The sequence below is a fragment of the Platichthys flesus genome, chromosome 8 (genome assembly GCF_949316205.1).
Source record: "Platichthys flesus chromosome 8, fPlaFle2.1, whole genome shotgun sequence".
In the NCBI taxonomy this organism is placed as follows: domain Eukaryota; kingdom Metazoa; phylum Chordata; class Actinopteri; order Pleuronectiformes; family Pleuronectidae; genus Platichthys; species Platichthys flesus.
This window is the reverse complement of record NC_084952.1, coordinates 19,242,417-19,259,685: the sequence shown is the minus strand read 5'-3', so window position 1 is coordinate 19,259,685 and position 17,269 is coordinate 19,242,417. Positions and strand designations below refer to the sequence as shown.

The 17,269-nt window shown below is 44.0% G+C and overlaps 1 protein-coding gene across 1 annotated transcript in view; it reads right to left on the bottom strand.

Annotated features, from left to right (window-relative positions):
- gpc3 (glypican 3) overlaps window positions 1-17,269 on the bottom strand; it is a 111,790-nt gene that overhangs the window by 19,741 nt on the left and 74,780 nt on the right. The window contains exons 4-6 of the mRNA XM_062393773.1: window positions 15,123-15,271; window positions 14,081-14,206; window positions 8,676-8,787 (exon numbers count right to left, since the gene is read on the bottom strand). Of these exons, the coding sequence (XP_062249757.1) occupies window positions 8,676-8,787; window positions 14,081-14,206; window positions 15,123-15,271 (387 nt within the window). The remainder of the gene's footprint in view (window positions 1-8,675; window positions 8,788-14,080; window positions 14,207-15,122; window positions 15,272-17,269) is intronic.

Genomic DNA, 17,269 nt, shown 5'->3' with positions numbered 1-17,269 from the left:
CAGGCCGAGCAGCGTTTCGGACGACACAGCTTGCCCAACAGTCCCACCCGCTTTCCCTGACTCATTACTCAACTCTTATTGAATATGAAATGTAAGGAGCCACGCTTTCTCATTCTTCTCTTCTGGGTTTTTTGCCGGATCCTGTAGTCTTCCTGTATCTCTCCGTGGTCGAGTATGTCACGCAACAGGAGCCCAGCCTCAGACAGTTAATGCAGACAAGATTAATTTCCTGATGTTAATTCCAGTTGGAACAGAACACACAGAGGGAAAAAGTAGCTCTCCATTCATGCATTAAACTGGGCGTGTGTCCACTCCACCTTCCAGACTAAGCCCATAAGGCTATTTCCAGATTTCTGTAGTTTGGACTGAACTTGGATGGAGGTTGTTGGCAGGGACATCGTTCCTCTGGTAGATAATCTTTTAAAGCTAATGAAAACGCTTCTGCATACATATAAGATAGCAGATTAAATAAACTGCAGCCAGTTCCTCTGCTGGAAGAACAAAACATTTCTGTCTTGTTTAGTCAGACATTCTCAATTCAGATCTGGGCGGCGCATGAAGGCACAGGGTTGACTCCCCCCTAGTATTAAATATATCTGGTATGACAACAATCTTCAATCTTTTTTTGAAGCTAACCAAATGAAAATCTTGACTTATGTCTGTGAATGTGCCTGATTGTCTGCATGGGGTTTAATAGTTTAAAAACGTCCCATTCCTGAACAGGCCGCTGGTCACTAAATCTGATTACATCCCACAGACAATCTCTTTTTGTCTGCTGCCTGTCTGCTTTAAACGATATCGCCGTTGTTCCCAGAGTCATGTGTTGCTAAGAATACCTCTATTTTCACATCAGCAGACTATCTGTGCATATCCCATGATCACACCTAGTGGGAGCCATGGGCGGGATGTAACAAATATATTTACTTTGTTACTTCAAGTATCTGTACTTTATTAGAGTAGATTTATTTTTCAGGTAGGTTTAACTTTTGTTCATCTTAATATCTGTACTTTCTACCCCATTACATTTTTTCTATATTTTTTAATGTCATAAATAATGAGAGCTGCTCCTGTGGTTTCATCCGTGTCTGTAAGCCCCGACAGTCAAACTTGACTCTAAGCGGTGTTATTCACACCATGTTTTTAGCCTAAATGTCAGCGGAAGTAGTGATGCTACTCCGCAACCCACACATACCCTTGGGCGAGAGCTTGTGTGTGGTGTGTGTGGTGTGTGCGGTGTGTGTATGGGAAATCGTGAACGCGGCTCCAGAGAATATCAGAGCACATTTAGGCTAAAATGTAAATGATGCCCCAGTTACTTAAATTGTATTGGATTTGGCTGCAACACTGGTTAACACCAGTTCTCCCATTAGCTGCTTTGAGACCTTCACTGAAACAACAAAAGTGTTTTGTGGACTCAAACTATCCCTTCAAGTCAAATGTTTGTGTACCTCCTCCACTATTGTCAGGGGGCCATGGATGCTCATTTGGGTGGGCAGATAATGAAATGTGGCTACAGCCAGCTGTTCAACTGCTGGCTTGTATATCCTGTAGTTAACAGAGTGCCAGACAATAGCAAACTGGGGGCAAAGATGGAGCAGTCAAAAAATAAATAAAAGGAAACGAACTACCACATACAGCAAAGGGATGTAGGGTGAGATGTGAGCAGATGATAAAGTCAGGGAGTGCGAACACTTTGACAGGACGAACAGAGACTAAACGCTGCTCTGCACCCCCCCCCCAAACAAAATCACACACATAAACACCCCCATCCCACCAGAGCGCTGATGTGCCAAACAAAAGGCTGAGGAGGAACAGAGGAGATCTCTGACCCTCACGAGGAGACCCTCTGATGACCTAGCAGAGACAGGAAACAGGAAGTGTGACCCCTCACCTCTTTTTTTGGAAGGGGGGATTCTGTTACACAGCCACACGTGACTGTGTCCAGTGACAACAAACCCAGGATGTGAGGATCAGCTCTGAGACTCAGCTGTTTGTGTCTCTGCTCACCAACAGTAATCAACAGGAAGGAAAAGAGTCAGCATCTTCATTATAGACAGAGAGAAAAAAAAAGAATCACGGGTGAAAACAGTGAGTGAAGTGGGTGCTGGACATCCTGAGCAGGTTGGCTTGTACAGAAAGGTATTTATATGAAGGCTGTGTGATAATTACACCCGACTGGGGTGGTGGAGGTGTGGGAGTGAAGGGGTGGTGGGGATAAAGAGAGGGTACCCCGACCCTGGCCTCAGGGTTAAAGGTGAGGGGATGGGGAGGAGGAAGAGGCGACAAGGAGGCAGGGAGAGGTTGAGGTATTGAGGTACGAAGGAATGGGTGGCAGTGGTGGAAAGAGATGGTGGGGCCTCATTAGCAGGCAGACTAATTGGGAGGAAAAAAGACCCTCACATGCCCCGTCTGACCTCCCAGCCAGCGGGATAGAAAGTCAGGGTGGGACTGGGGTGTGTGAGAATGTGTGTGTGTGTGTGTGAATGTGTGTGTGTGTGTGTGTGTGTGTGTGTGTGTGTGTGTGTATGTGTGTGTGTATTTGTGTGTGTGTCTGGAGATGAGGGGCGGGGGGGTCTGTATCTCGTAGTTGGATTCCTAAAGTCAAGGAAGCATAACTCCTCGAATCCTTAACTTGCCATGCAGTCAGAAGTCTCCAGAAAATGAAAGGATAACATGCGTGTGCGGTGCTGTTGCAGAGGACAAACCGCCTCTGCCTGCACAAAAACGCCCTGCAGCTCCTCAGAGGTTTACACCAGGTGTCACACTTCATTTAAAGAACCCTCATGGCTTATCCCCCTGCTCAAACATATAGCACCATAACAGCCCCCTTTTCCTCTTTCACTTCCAGAGCAGTTGTAACACCGCACACATTAAAGAAAAAAAAGGAAAAAGAAGGGGGCGAGAGGACGAAGGCCCTGAGGGGGTATATTAAATAACCCCTCAGTAAATAACATCAAACAGAAGTCAAACTCTTTGACTGGATGAGCATAATGGCTAGGTTAGCAAGTGTAAGTTTACAAAACAGCAGGTCTAGTCTGACACCCATGGTGTCTATTAGTTTGATTGTAAGCACACCCTGTCGGAGAGAGACAACACATGCTGGCCTTGTCGTGACGCAGCTTCCATCTTTATCTTTGCTGCGATTATAATAAATACATTGCATTGCATCTACTCGTGAATTTCATAGAGGATATTTGAAGTGTTGCTTTATTTCACAGCCACTCAAATGTGTGTATCACAGCTGCATATGAGCAGGAAATGTATCTGCTGTAGCTGGGTTCCTAACCATGTGTGCACAAGATTAACTGCTGCTAGTGGGCAAAGTGAAAAACTGTCCGTACCTAAGTGTGAGTGTGTGTGAGAGTTATACATTAGCAAGTGTGTTCTGGTAGAGCCTGCACGAGGTGTTGAGTGCATGCTGCCCAGGCTCTGGTGGCTCGCAGGAAGTGAGACTGCGTGATGGAATTTGCACCGCTTGGGATCTGGTTTATTTTCCACCTTGGATTTCTTGTCCTGTACCTGCAGGATTTTCCCAGGTTCTGGCTTCAATTAGGCTGGGAAGCTGGGAGGATGGGGGGGGGGATCCAGAGGGGAGGTTAAGGGAGAGGGGGGAAGAAAAAAAGGGGGAGGCGGGAAGAGCGACAGAACTGGAGTCTGTCACACACAACTCAGCACAGCTGGATGGATGGAGAGAAAGGAAGTGAAGAGGGAGAGATAGAGAGTGATGGAGGTGAAAGATAAACCATTTTAAAAATATGCTATAATATAAAAGCTTTGGTGCTCATTACATGACAAAGCAAATGTAATGGTCTAAGATGAAATACTTAAGAATAATCCTCAAGAAAGTTGTCTTTTATATTCACGGTGTTCCATCTCTCCAAAGACATGTCACATTGCCAAGAGGAGAAGTTGTCAGAACAATCCCAGGAGGTCTGACCCTGCAAACGGCAAACTCATCCGACAAATGAGTGGGAAACGCTCTGTAATCAAAGACCAATCACATAATTGGTCTATTTTGTCACTAACTCAACCATCTCCTTGGAGATTAGTTGTTCAGAGGAGAAACCCAATACTCTGGGAAGTTAAGCAGATGTTCGGAGAAAAAACAACTCACCTCTCTCCAGAGCAAGAACACATCATCAGAATTATAGGCTCTAATTTAAGATAGAACTCAAGATAAGTCTCTCCATGCGGGAAGTCGCATGGCCAGTTCTACCATTAGCTGCTTTGAGACCTGCACCGAACTCCAGATTATTTCCAGACATTCTCCGGAGAAGCTGTATGTGAGAACTCAAATGTTCGAGTGGGATTCACCACAAGTAAGATGGCGTGTTTATGACCCATTTAAAAAACGACAGAGGCAAAAATGAAATGAGTGCAAATATCTCAGGATGAAAAAGTGTTGCTGTACACATAGGAAATACAGATGAAGATGTTGATGCTGTAAACAAAAACATGCAAGCAGATTGTTTACATCACGTCCTGCTGCGTCTGTATGCTGCACCACCCGTCGCCTGAACCCCCAAGGGATTTTCCTGTTGTGAACGTGTCTGACCAGAGAACCTCATGCTGCATTTTGTGAAAGGCAAACTCCGTAAAAAGTCCGGACCCCACTAAGTAACATTCCTGGGGGGGTCATGTTGGAAAACATCTAAAATGACAGCATTACAGAGTCATATTTACTCATGAGACTCATCAGATCGGCCTCCTTAGAACATCACCAACTCTGCCACAATGCAAGGGTGTGGAGTCGCACACTTAGACCGTGCTGCATATATAAGGCCCAACGCACAGACAGGACCTCACACAGGAACCTGTTACCCTGCAGTGTAAGCAGGCATTTTTCAAAATGCCCGTGGCTCCTCACAGTCGTACACTGTTTAAAGATTCCAAGACAAGAAGCAATACCCGAAGGAGAAAGTCATTTCTCTTCCTCCATTTATAGTGCACGACTCACTTTAAACTTGGCCACGGCGAAGTCATGACATCAGCCGCTTTAGGCGTGAGAAAGCGCTATTTTATGAGCTGAGGCCACCGGTTCGAGGATATATATTTTTTTCCTTTTGGTGTTTAACTTAGCCGCAACACAGAGGCACAAAGGCAACCGGTCTCCCTGCCAGACTGTCTCTGTATCTGCTGATACTCTGATCAAAACTGACAACGTGAGAAATGACACATTTCCGCTGCATAGCTGAATAGTCACAGAACACTTAAACAGTGGAGAAGTGAAACATCAGGGGGATTAAAGCTGGAAGGAAGTGGATTCTTTGGTGGGGTCCCATGTTTCCCCCTCACTGCTGGAGAGCGTAGCCCCTAGGTTTTATGACATAGTCTCACGTTTACCGTGGGCTGGGGCGGATTCGTGGTTTGAAAGTGGGTCAGTTCGCAAGAGGGAAACAATGTTCCTTCAGATGGAAAATGTCTGAAGGATAAAAGAGCCTAATAGGACTTGTAAAAAGCAGTACGTGAGCAGATCTGAATGTATGTAGACGACAACACCCTATACCTTCATCAGCTCTAAACATGCTGTCTGAGATGCTGAAGGCACACAGGCGACAGCGAGGGACTGAAATAATCAGCCTGGCACCATGCTGGTTGACTTCCAGGAACATTACTATCGCATTGTTGGACCATCCGCATACACTATGCATACAAACAAGGCAGACGAAAGTAATTATCTCTGAGCCGTGGCCTATTTTCTCGTATGAGATGGTTAATTGGTCCATTTGCTTTGAGCCCTTGCAACATCATCCAGAGCCGGTGGTCTTTCAACTGGCGGGGAGGCGGAGACCTTGTAAAACTGCTTTTAACTAAACAACATCACTTTCTCCATTGCCTTTAGAGGCTGTTTACAACACGCAGGCTCAGAGAAGCGTGGACCATGAAATGCTGGGTACAGTCTATAAACGTTTAGCAGCATTATGAAGCTCAGTCCTGTGTCTTTGGTGATATGTGACATTATCCTTCTGTTCCCTGGCAGATTCCATGCTTTGTTGACAATCAGCTTTGAAGTATCTCAACAACTATTGGACGGATTTTCATGAAATTATGTGCAGACACGCACGGTCCCCTGAGGATGAAACCACATTACTGATGATTCCCTGTTTGTGTGTGGCACCAGCAGCAGGTCAAGAGTTTGACTTATCCTGTGATTTCTTTGAATCTACTGGATGAAATGGCACAAAAATCAATGGTTCCTTTTCTCAAGTGCCACCATGAAGTCAATCTCTTCTCATGAATTAACCTCTGGGGGCAACAACCAAGACATTATATCTGGACACTGTTCACAGTCCAACTTTATTTTAAGTCGAGCATTTCTTCAAACAAGTAGAGACGGGATTTTGGCATATCTCTTTCAACAGATATCTAAATCTGAATGCGGATAGATTAAAAAGCTGATAGCTGATGCATTCCAGTCAATGAGTTCCTCCCCTTTTGCTCTCCACACACTGGCCAACAAATCTTGCTTTTACATAAACACTTAAACATAACAATAAATCATACACACACACACACACACACACACACACACAAACACCCTGTAAATACACACTGAAGGCCTCACACTCTGGCTAGAAAAATGGAATATTTTAAACTTCACAAAGGGTGAATTTCATTGCAGGATTATGTATTATGTTGCATCATGTTGAAAGGCGTTCCTGTTATTTTGTGTATCCAACTCTAGTGATGATTTGTGGTGACAATATTAGTGTCATCTGATTCCTGCACAAATAAAAAAACGAGGTACGTCTATGAGTCATACACAGTCTTACTGCACATGAAATATGTAATCAAGCGCAGCCAGTCTTTTGTCAGATGTTAATCCAGCCCACTGAAGTCGAGATCTGAAGGGAAGTTGGAGGTCAAGCAGGAATGTGCTCCACTCCACTGTATGGTCATCAGATATGGGATTATAAAACTCCCATGAGAATAGTCAACCTGCATAAATATCAGGCGTTTAGGTAAACAGAATTAAAGAGCCGTAAATGTCCACATGTACGCGCCACGTCATCAGTACAACGTTAGGACCAGTGAGAGAAGAGTATCAGGTTTCTGGGAGCATCTGAATTGACTGTTGCCATAATTCCAAGGGATTGTGTGATTTGTCTGAAACACAGCGAGCGCAGGCCTCCCACCAAACTGCTTGTTCTTGCAAATTCTCATCAGGAGCCGATCAGGATCGTGATGGCAAACATTGTGTGCTCTGCTTCTAATCATATGAGAACAAATGTTTGTGCCTGTCAGAGCAGGACGTTTGTTGCATTAAAAAAATGAATTGAAGTGTTAGGGGTTAGGGTTGTAAGTACACACACATACAGCATGCCACTTGAAGAATGTGAGGTGGTGGTTAAGGAAACACCTAACAATCCTGCTGTTCTCACTTAGCGTGCGACCATAGCGAGCATGAGGTAATGCAGCCAAAGTAATGGGGAAATTGCAGCGTCCCAGCCCACAAGCCCTTCGTGTTTTTTCTCGAGGGTCTCAGGCTGTCAGACACGGGGAGTGGAAGAAGGTCCGCGGCTGCTCTTTAGATCTCCCAGGTTGTTTAAACAGCAGAGGAGGTCTGTAATCCGCGGAGACAGGCCTGCAGCACTCAGGAGCTCCCGCACAAAGACCAACACACGCAAAACACACTTCCCCGGTAGAAGACACTATGCGTATATGTGTGTGTGTGTGTGGGGTGGGGGGGGTTATAGGTGGTCTACAGCAATCTGACGTGTTGACAGCTACAAGTGCAACCACCAGCAACCAGGAACTACAAACAGATCTCTGGGCTGATACATCCACCTACCCAGGCTGACTTTGAGCCTCTGTGTGAGCATCTCAGCCCACTCCAAAAAGGTGGTTTCCATAGTGATGGCAGCACTAAAAAAATAGACGGGGTCTTTGGCCTTGAGAACAGGTGTGTGTGTGTGGGGGGGGGGGGGGGAGTCGAGGGGGCTACTGTGGATGGACGACATCATTCCTGACCACAGCAACTCCTCTTGTCACAACTCCAGAGAAAGGAGGGGCTTTCTGTTTAGCTATGTGTGCTTTTTGGAGCCGTGCAGATGACAATCAAAAACAATCTATCAGAGCCTTTCTGTCTATACTACTTTGTTGTGTTTCAGATGAGCAGGGTTTTGACATCACCTTGAAATCATGGTTCCCAGTGGAGTTTCTCTCAAATATGAGAGAGGAAGGTGCGTTACGCCACAAAGAAGCTTGGTTTAACCTCCTCACTTGTCCTGTGCTGACAAGTGAAGATGTCAGCACCCGCCCGGCCCCCTTACACACCCACAGGAGCCGCAAAGTCAGACCTGCAGCAACTTCCAAATCTAAAGTCCAATTGTGAAATAAGAAGTGCAACTAATAGACTGATCCAATACAAACTTACAAACCCACAGAGAACAGGGCAGAGATGTAGACTTACCACAGACATCAATGAAAAAATAAAATTGTTGTACCAACTTAACAAAATAACTTCAATTGGGTACACACAGAAGTTCATATAAAATCATTAACAAATTACTTACACAATTGGTATCTGATCTAAAAAAATGTTTTTTTTAGAGATGTTAAAAAGTTGTATTATTTCAAAGTAAAGAAACAGTTTGAACAAAAGAAGTCAGAGGAACAAAATAGTTAATGCCCCAGCACGCACACATCCCGAGACGCTCTCTCACTCTGCTCACCTGGTTGATGTGTTTGAGTTTGTCTATGATCTGGCTGATGATTGGCTCAGGGGGCTTGTTGCTTTTGGACTCAGAGCCTGGGTGCACTCGCTTCAGGCTGGGCCCGGGAAACCTGACAGGACAGATATAGACAAAAAAAAAGGGAGTCAGTGCTTTTGCTGTTCAATCTGTTTTTTTAAATGAATTTCACCGTCTTTAAAAAGAACTGGCTGAACTTTGTTATTAACGCGCAGGACACAATGAACTGACCGCTGCTCCATCACTCCAAACAAGGCATTTATCACCATCTAGTGTTGATAAGATGAATGACAGCACTTCTGTTCCTCAGTTTCGTGGCTGGAAAGTTAATTTGTAATACAACCCTGACAGGAGGACTGACTTCTCTCTCACTGGAAACATTACGTCTTCAGTTCAATAGGGATTAACATTTTTTTTTACCAGCAGATGTCTAAAGATAGTTTGAAAAATGTAATGGAGATTGGGTATTCTCTGAAGAAAGAATGTATTTATTGGACTATGGTCAAAATGTTCAAGAGTAAACCTTAATCAAGACAATCAGGCAGTTGGTTTCAGGGCGTACAGTCCATTATTGTTAAGGAATTGTAAATTTATAAATGAAATCCAACTCGAAGATTTCTTTTTTTATAATTACAAGCTTTACCAGGAGGCGACAAAATCCTCAAAGGAGTTGAACTATTATGCAAAGTCTGGCTGCTGATTAATTCCATGCACACGAATCTAGGCAATTAGTAGCTTTTTAATCATATCTAGTTTTAATAAGAGGACATTAGCAGAGATGTACTTTTTGTCCTGTTTTAGCACCGGGGGTTTATTTAGGAAGGAGCAGCCTACAGGCAGGTGCTCACACGTCTTTGTGAGGAAACGCAGCTCTGTCGACACATGTGCATGTTATTAAGAGGAGGAGCTGGAGAGTCTGAGAGGCCGATTTCTCTCTGTTTGTTGTCTTTGGTGTGGAGACTCTCCTGCAGGTGTTGCTTCCCTTGTGTCAGCGCCAGGAGTTAACCCCTTCCCAGCATGCTGTTCTGCTCTGGGGAGGACAGTAGCTGCTTTGGCACGCATGAGGCAGGTTTGTTTTGATGAGGTGTAGTATGTTCCTCAGGCACCACAGAGATGTGAGTGTAACTGAGGTCAGAGATCGAGAAGTGAACGTCTATGTTCCTGCAAATGTTGGAAAAACAATGGATTAAATAGGTTAGTGTTGGAGAAAAAGTATTTTTCGGGAAAAAATTGAACAAGAGAGAAAAAAACGGCCTTGAAAACAGTGTGTGTGTGTATGTGCAGAGCATGAGGTCATACTCATATCACTACGACAGGCGAGCACACACACACACACACAGACCTTTTACCCGCCTTTCCATTCATCAGTCTTCTGCTCTCCCCAAAGTCTCCCCAGACTTTTTATTAAACTCAAATTACATTTCCCCAGTTATTTATTCTTCTTATTAGCCATGATCTCACCCCTTCTCCTCAGCTAATTATCACATTAATAATGGAAAGAGATGTGCGATCCATTAAAGACAGGAATAGAGGAAATATGGGTGGAGGATAGAGGATTAGGGGAGAGAGATTTTGAGCGGGGATAACAGGTTAGTGTTTCACATTATAGATGCCTGATAATTTTTTACCGAGACACAATTTAACATGTAGCACCACTGAACCCATTTTCATCACTGATAGTCTCAGTTGTCAGCTCTCAGTTTGTTATCCGATCGTTTCCTGCGTGTTATTGTTTGGTGATTTGATCGGTTACCTCCACTGATAACCTAATCTAATCTAACACCAATTACCATTCCATTAGGTCCAGTCTGCATGAGAGAATAAACAAGGGAGAGGAGAGGCAGGAGTCCAGGTGTTGTGAGGATACATAATGGAGTGTGATGCTTTTCACACCACCTGATGGATCACACCTCCAGTCCCGAGCACAGACGGGGTCAGACGGTGAGGTCTGTGGCGTGTACACAGACAGGCTGCTCCGGTGTGTCATGTCGTGTTGAGCAAAAAGTGAATCAAATTTAAATGACATTGTGAAAATAGCTGGAATGGACTGTCTGAAAATGATTGGTGTGGTTTACAGCTGAACTCTGTGTTTGTCAACAATCATAGTAGTTTTTTTTTCGAATTTGAAAAAAGCAACAATCAAACACCCACTCACTTTCAAAATAATATCTCACACCAACGGTATATACAGGAGTTTGGAATGCAAATAAAGAAGAAATCCGCATGTTCACACTAGTGTCATGTTCCCATCACTGCCAATTGGATTGGATTGGACCCATTCCCATTACAGTCAGATGTTAGTGGGTGTTTGTGGGTTTTGTTGGCCACTGGAACAGAGGCTTAATGTAACAAATTTAATTTCATTGTTTACCCAATATAGAAAATCTAAATATTCAATAGGATTTCTAATGTACAACACCAATTTAGACAAGTGAAAGTCTCCTCCTGGATGGTTTTGTTAATCTGCCATTCCACCACTTTTACCTTGGATGAAATATCTGAACATCTGTTGGATGAACTCGCATGACATTTTGTATTTAAATACCATTAGTCCCTGGAAGATGTCTCCTGTTTACTTAGGTGGTCCTTCACCTTTCTTCTAGTGCTTTCATGAGCTTGACATTTGTGCGTTTTACTTAAATTTCTCATCAACTAGCAGATAGATTATCATCAAAAGTGATGAAAGAATTCATGTTCCCCTGTGGAGAAGCTGTAATAATGTTTGTGATCCCTGGAAGTTTCCTTTAAAGCAACAAAAAGGACAAAATTATAATTTTTCGAATGCTTTGGATCAATATTTAAGATCAAATTGCAATAACAAACCTCAGCTGTCCTTTGTGTTTAGTGCTAAATATCAATTTGCTTTTTAACATGTTGAAGTCAGATAGTTGACAGGAAAACAATACACCTGCTTTACATCAGCAAGTCAGCATGCTGATGTTAGCATTTAGCACAAAGTACTTCCTAATACAGCAGTTAGTGTGGCTGTAAACTCTTAAGGCGCCAGTATTCTCCAGCAGAGCTGCTTGACAGATGGTTTGTGTTATTTTCTTCCCCACCCTAAGTATAAGGAAAGCCTACCCTCTACCCTGCCTCTGATTGGGTTAGGTTTAGGGAAGAATAACGTAATGTATGCCAATCAAGGATACAGGGTAGGGGATGGGTGGGAATAAAATAATACTTTCCAAATTCAATTTCTGACCTAGGATTAGGTAGATATGCCTCTGACCATATACTTAACTTCTAAAAAGAAGTGTGACATTAAAGCCAAGCCATGGACTTGTGAGAAAGTACAACAAGTTTGAACTTCTCTCTCTAGATCTGTTATTTCAATTTTTACTCAACTATCTGTAAACATCATCTTCAATTTTCACTCCATCTTTGAGTCTGCTCAGATTAGGTATGAATATTTTTAATTTCACACTCAAAAAGAAAAACAAATAATTTCTTTTCTAGTGTAACATGTCCTTTATTGAAATGAAGCTTAAATATCCTGGATACAAACGCTGCCATGATGTTAATGTGGAGCGATAAGGGAAGTGAGGTCCTGTCGATACAAGTGCTCGACCAATCAGGAGTCAGCCTCTGCTGTCATTAATGACATTTCACCCAGTTGATATATCATTCAATTACTAATTAAAACCAATCTTACTTAAATTAAATTATCCTTGAGAAAACATTTTTTTATATGAACTTTGAATTCTTAGTTTCCACTAATATGGAGGAAGGGGAATTTATGATCTATAATGTTTTGACTCTTTAAAGACAGTCAACAGGCAAAATGTGCATATGTCCATGTAATTACACATTAACAGTGAAGTTGTTCAATGTGAAGCATTTTTTTAAAGGCAATGTTCTATTGATGTAACTATTTATATAACTGAAAGGAAGGGTGAAATAAAAGAAAACATGAGGATAAGAGAAGAATAAGACCGTCCTGCATTTTTCAAAAACCATCTTACTTTCAGCCAAAAGAAAAAAAACACCCTCCCTTGTTTTTGACATCGTCAACTCAAATGTTTGTACATTGTGTATTTAAAATGTTCCCAGTTGTCACAGCACCATATCTTTTATCAGCTATCACACACACACACACACACACACACACACACACACAGCCATTAACACGGTTGACACTGTCATTAAATCTAAACGAGGAGTGGAAATGTAATATTTTGAGCTGTCCCATCTGTTGTCACTGTTATCAGTGAAACACACTTTGATTTTCTTCCTCTTTTAGAAAGGTGTTGCTCTTCTGATCTTGGCTACAGGTGTGACGGTAAACACGCCTGATAAAAAGTTCCACATTTAGCTCCAAAGATTGCTCCTCCAGTATCTGAGACAGTTAGTGCCAAACGCCTTCGGGACTTATCACCAACCACCCGAATCTTAATGTATCTGCATCTAACAAGATGAGAACCAGGGCCCCCATCTGGCTCTGGACAAGGTCCTGTCTGGGAGGATAATGGAGGCTAACCCAGAGCAAATCTTTGAGTGAAAATGTACCCAGAGTGAATTTGCAGGCATATGCCCTCACAGATGACATGGAGAATTGCTGCCTCGGGACATTGTAATCCCTCCATCAATTCCTCTGCCTTCCTGCACCCTCCTATCACAGTTCGGTCCAGTTTGTAATCATTCCCTCAGGACATCTCTGCCCCCTCACCAACCTGGTGTCTCCTCCTTAGGTCGAGGCTCCGCTTCGAACTCTGCGACGGACTCTTTTCAGCAGTTTGAGAAAAGCACAGACTATATATTCCCCGTCCTCTGTAACCAGAGGTAAAACATTAACCTACAACACATCTCGTCTGAAAATTGCGCCTGTGCACTGATTAAATTCCACACACAATTTACAAGGCAAAAAGAGAAAATGGATATCTGTGACTATCTAAGCCAAATTGAAATTGGGGCCGACTGATGGGCATGGGCGGAAACGTAAGAAGTTATGATTTTACAGCCAAAGGACAGGGGGGTAACTGAAATATTGCGTAAACCTAATAAGGTTCTATAGAGCGTGCAGGAGTTGTTAGGGGAGCGTGATTGAAGCTGCAATTAACTAAGCGAGAATAAGGTGACAGCGCGCTGACATTAATAACATCCCATAGAGCCAAAGTCAAGATTTACACTCACACTCAGCGGGAGAAGGGGAGCCCCGTATGTGAAGCTCATCAGCTCTGGGCAAACTTACCCTTCAACTCACCTACACTCTCCTAGATGTGCGGCTGGAGTCCAGGGAATGAAGGAATCAGAGCAGACTATTTGTATAAGCCATCATTAATAAAGCCAATGAACCTGAGCATAAACTGCCTGCAGTCTGTAGGGTGTGCTAGAGGGTGGATCTGTCTGTTGTCTAGGGACTGCAGTGTGTGAATGAAACACTGATTTACCTGTCTGTCATCTCCTGCCCGTTCCAGCAGAGGGAGTGGTTTGCTGGTGCAGGCTCTCGGCTGCACAATGCCTCCCCAAGACCACTGTAGAAGGAGCTGAAGCCCCTCAGGTTGGATATGAACTCCCTGCAGCAGAGAAAGACGGGAAAAGTTCAACAGAAAGCGAGAGGGAGAGAGACAGACAATAAAACTGAATATGACTCATCAGGGACGAGTTGTCCTGCAGAAAAAGAGAGAAGAAAGAAAAGAATGACAGACAAAGATGAAGAGGTAGAGATAGAACGAGACAGTAAAAATCACTGTGATAGCAGTGAAAGCACGTTGATAAGAAGGGGAGTAAAAGGGATAAAATACACTGTGTTTTTATTTCTAATTGACATTAATCCGGCTATTTTGCTGCCAAGTCCAGCGGCCCCGCTGGGCATTATTACTCTATTCATTTAAGCCTGTTACTGCATAAGAGTGGTTAAACACCAGAGTGCAGAAACAATAGGAAACCTGCCCTCAGTGTCAGGGCCAATATAACAAGTATTGCAGTCTGAAGTGTGAGCGCTGCTTCATCAGCTGGAAGGGTGAAAGGCTCATTCCTCACTATTATGTCTTTGTTTGAAAACACATCAACTCTGCTTACGAGTTTTAGAGCCACTACAACAGAGAACGTTGAACCAGTGCTAGCCCCGTTGTAGTTTGAGAACTAGGGTGTTATTTTCACTCTGGACAAGCAGAAATGGAGATGATTGGAAACAATGACGTTGACACACAACCGCTTCCTGATTGGGTCTTTTCTGTCACAATGTTGATTCTGCATTTTACATCAATACAACTGTATACATATGTAGGAGACCAGCCATGCACAGTGTTTACATGAGTGGTCAGTGGATATGTTTTAAAGTCGTGTTAGTATGGACAAGCATTACAACTGAAACTGAGCTAAACACTACTGTGGACACAGATTGTTTTAGTTTCCAATTGCAGTTTTTAAATGAAAATGTAGAATAATGCATGAAGGTAAATTCTGGATTACAGTCCCTGATCTCCTCACCTGCGGAGGCCAGCCAAAGTCTCATCAGAGTCGCCTGAGGGTGAGGTCTGTACACTGCGGGCGGCAGAGGCTGCGGGCGGCTGAGGAGGAGGAGGGGCCCCGACTGAACGGGAGGCCCGCTGAGGAGTCTGCCCGCACATCCCATTCACCTGCGAGACGAGAGGAGAAAATGAGAAACCAGCACAGAGTGAGTGAATGCAGTTCCCCAGACCTCTTCACCCCACTTATGTTTCATCGCTCCCAGTTCACAGCCCTCAGCCTGTTTATTCATACTCGTAATAGCAATGACACTGCACACAGAGAGAACCTGGCAACAGCCAAACTGCCCGCCAGACTCAGCTGAGCCCTGCTGCAAATTGTCATCTGTTTGTGTTTGTTTATTTTTGGGAGGGATGAAAGGAGGCGGGGGATTTGCATAACAAACAAGCCATTGTATCCTCTGCCAGCCGTAGCCGCCTTGTTCGAATTTGTAATCATAACACTCCAAAATTCGCGAGCGTGAAAACGACGCCTCTCGTTTTGCCCCCCCCATATAAATGCCATAGTGTGTCCACGCGGGACGACATAACAATAATAAACAAAACGTCCCTCTCTGTATCTCAGAGATAATGGACCTGGCAAGTTCTTTTCAGGTGCAATAAAAATGCAAATGGATGTTAATGTTTAGCTGGTGGTTTAACGATTTGCCGGTGGTTTAATTTCCCTCCGGGATACTGGCCGGGGTTTAATTCTGCCATGTAATATTAACTGTTAATTGTGCCCAGCTCCGGTTTAAGTGAATAGGCTGGCACCGACACCGCTGAATACAGATGGGACCTGATAGAGCGTTAGTGGACATCTTCATCTAGTGGTAACCAAGGCCACATGCACACACACACATACACACAGACAGAACAGAATTTACAGCATAAACAGAAAATGAATCATTTCATGCAATTATTCATGTGAATATAATGTCCCTAAGCCCATTAATATGATGAACAGGTACTCCTACATAATAAAGGCATTGCCAACACACTTACACACACACACGCAACCTTGTTTAGTGTGTGCATGCTGACACACAGAAATGCTGATTAGTTGCAAAACAGAATCATCAGGGTTAATCAATACAGCATTGTCATCCAAGGATACAGTTATAGCAACAGCACACACAACTCAGTCCACACACACACACAAAACATCCGGATAATCGCAGATGGTTAAGTTCACCAGCACCAGACATTCACTAATACCCAACATCCCTGACTAGCCATCTTCACTAATACTCCCCTCCTGTGTACTTGAGGGAAACACACACACACACTCGCTCTCATCTTCCCCTTGTGAAATTCACTCGTTCTCCCGCGCCTGGAGCGTGTGCCGGTGCTCCCACAGGCGATGATTAATGTGATTGGTGCTTTTTTTTGTTTGTGCATTCCCAGGAAGCCGTAGGGGAGTTGTGGCACAAGGGAGAGACTGATTCTCCACCACAACCATCCCCTCCACCTGACGATTGTTTCTGGATTCTTCAAGGAAAGGGCTTATTAGTTGGGTATTAATATCACCCAGGGCTGGACTAACAAACCCAACAGGAGAGAGTGCAGATAAAGCCTGCCTCAGCGTGAGAGCTCCGAAGAACCTGCACACTTTTATCTGCACCGAGCAGCCTGCCTCCCTGTGAGAGAGAGAGAGAGAGAGAGAGAGAGAGAGAGCTGCTGACGGCCAGTAACACGACACACACACTTGCACAGACACACAGAGGCCCACGTGTCTGTGCACACCTGCATCTTAAGGCTCTGTGCGGTGCCCTGCTTGTGCAAACACAGTGGAAAAGATAAATTCCAAACAAATCCATGGCAATTCTGTGCGGATCCCGACGCTTTAAACGTATAATCGGCTTACACATTCATCTTGATCACAATGAGTTATTAATAAGCAAACAGTTTCAGGAGAGAAGATACTGTGGCAAAGGTGGCAGGAGGCCCCGCACAGCTAGAACAACGTATTGGGGAGTATTAGGTGAGTAATGTTCGAGGGGAGTCGAGGCTCAGGGGAGCAACTGAGTCAGCGCTCAGCTCTGCTCCTCCTCTTCCCTCTCCTTTTCCTCCTCCTTTTTCTCTCTCTGCTGCTTCAACTACTCCATGCATTGTCATCACCAGCATTGA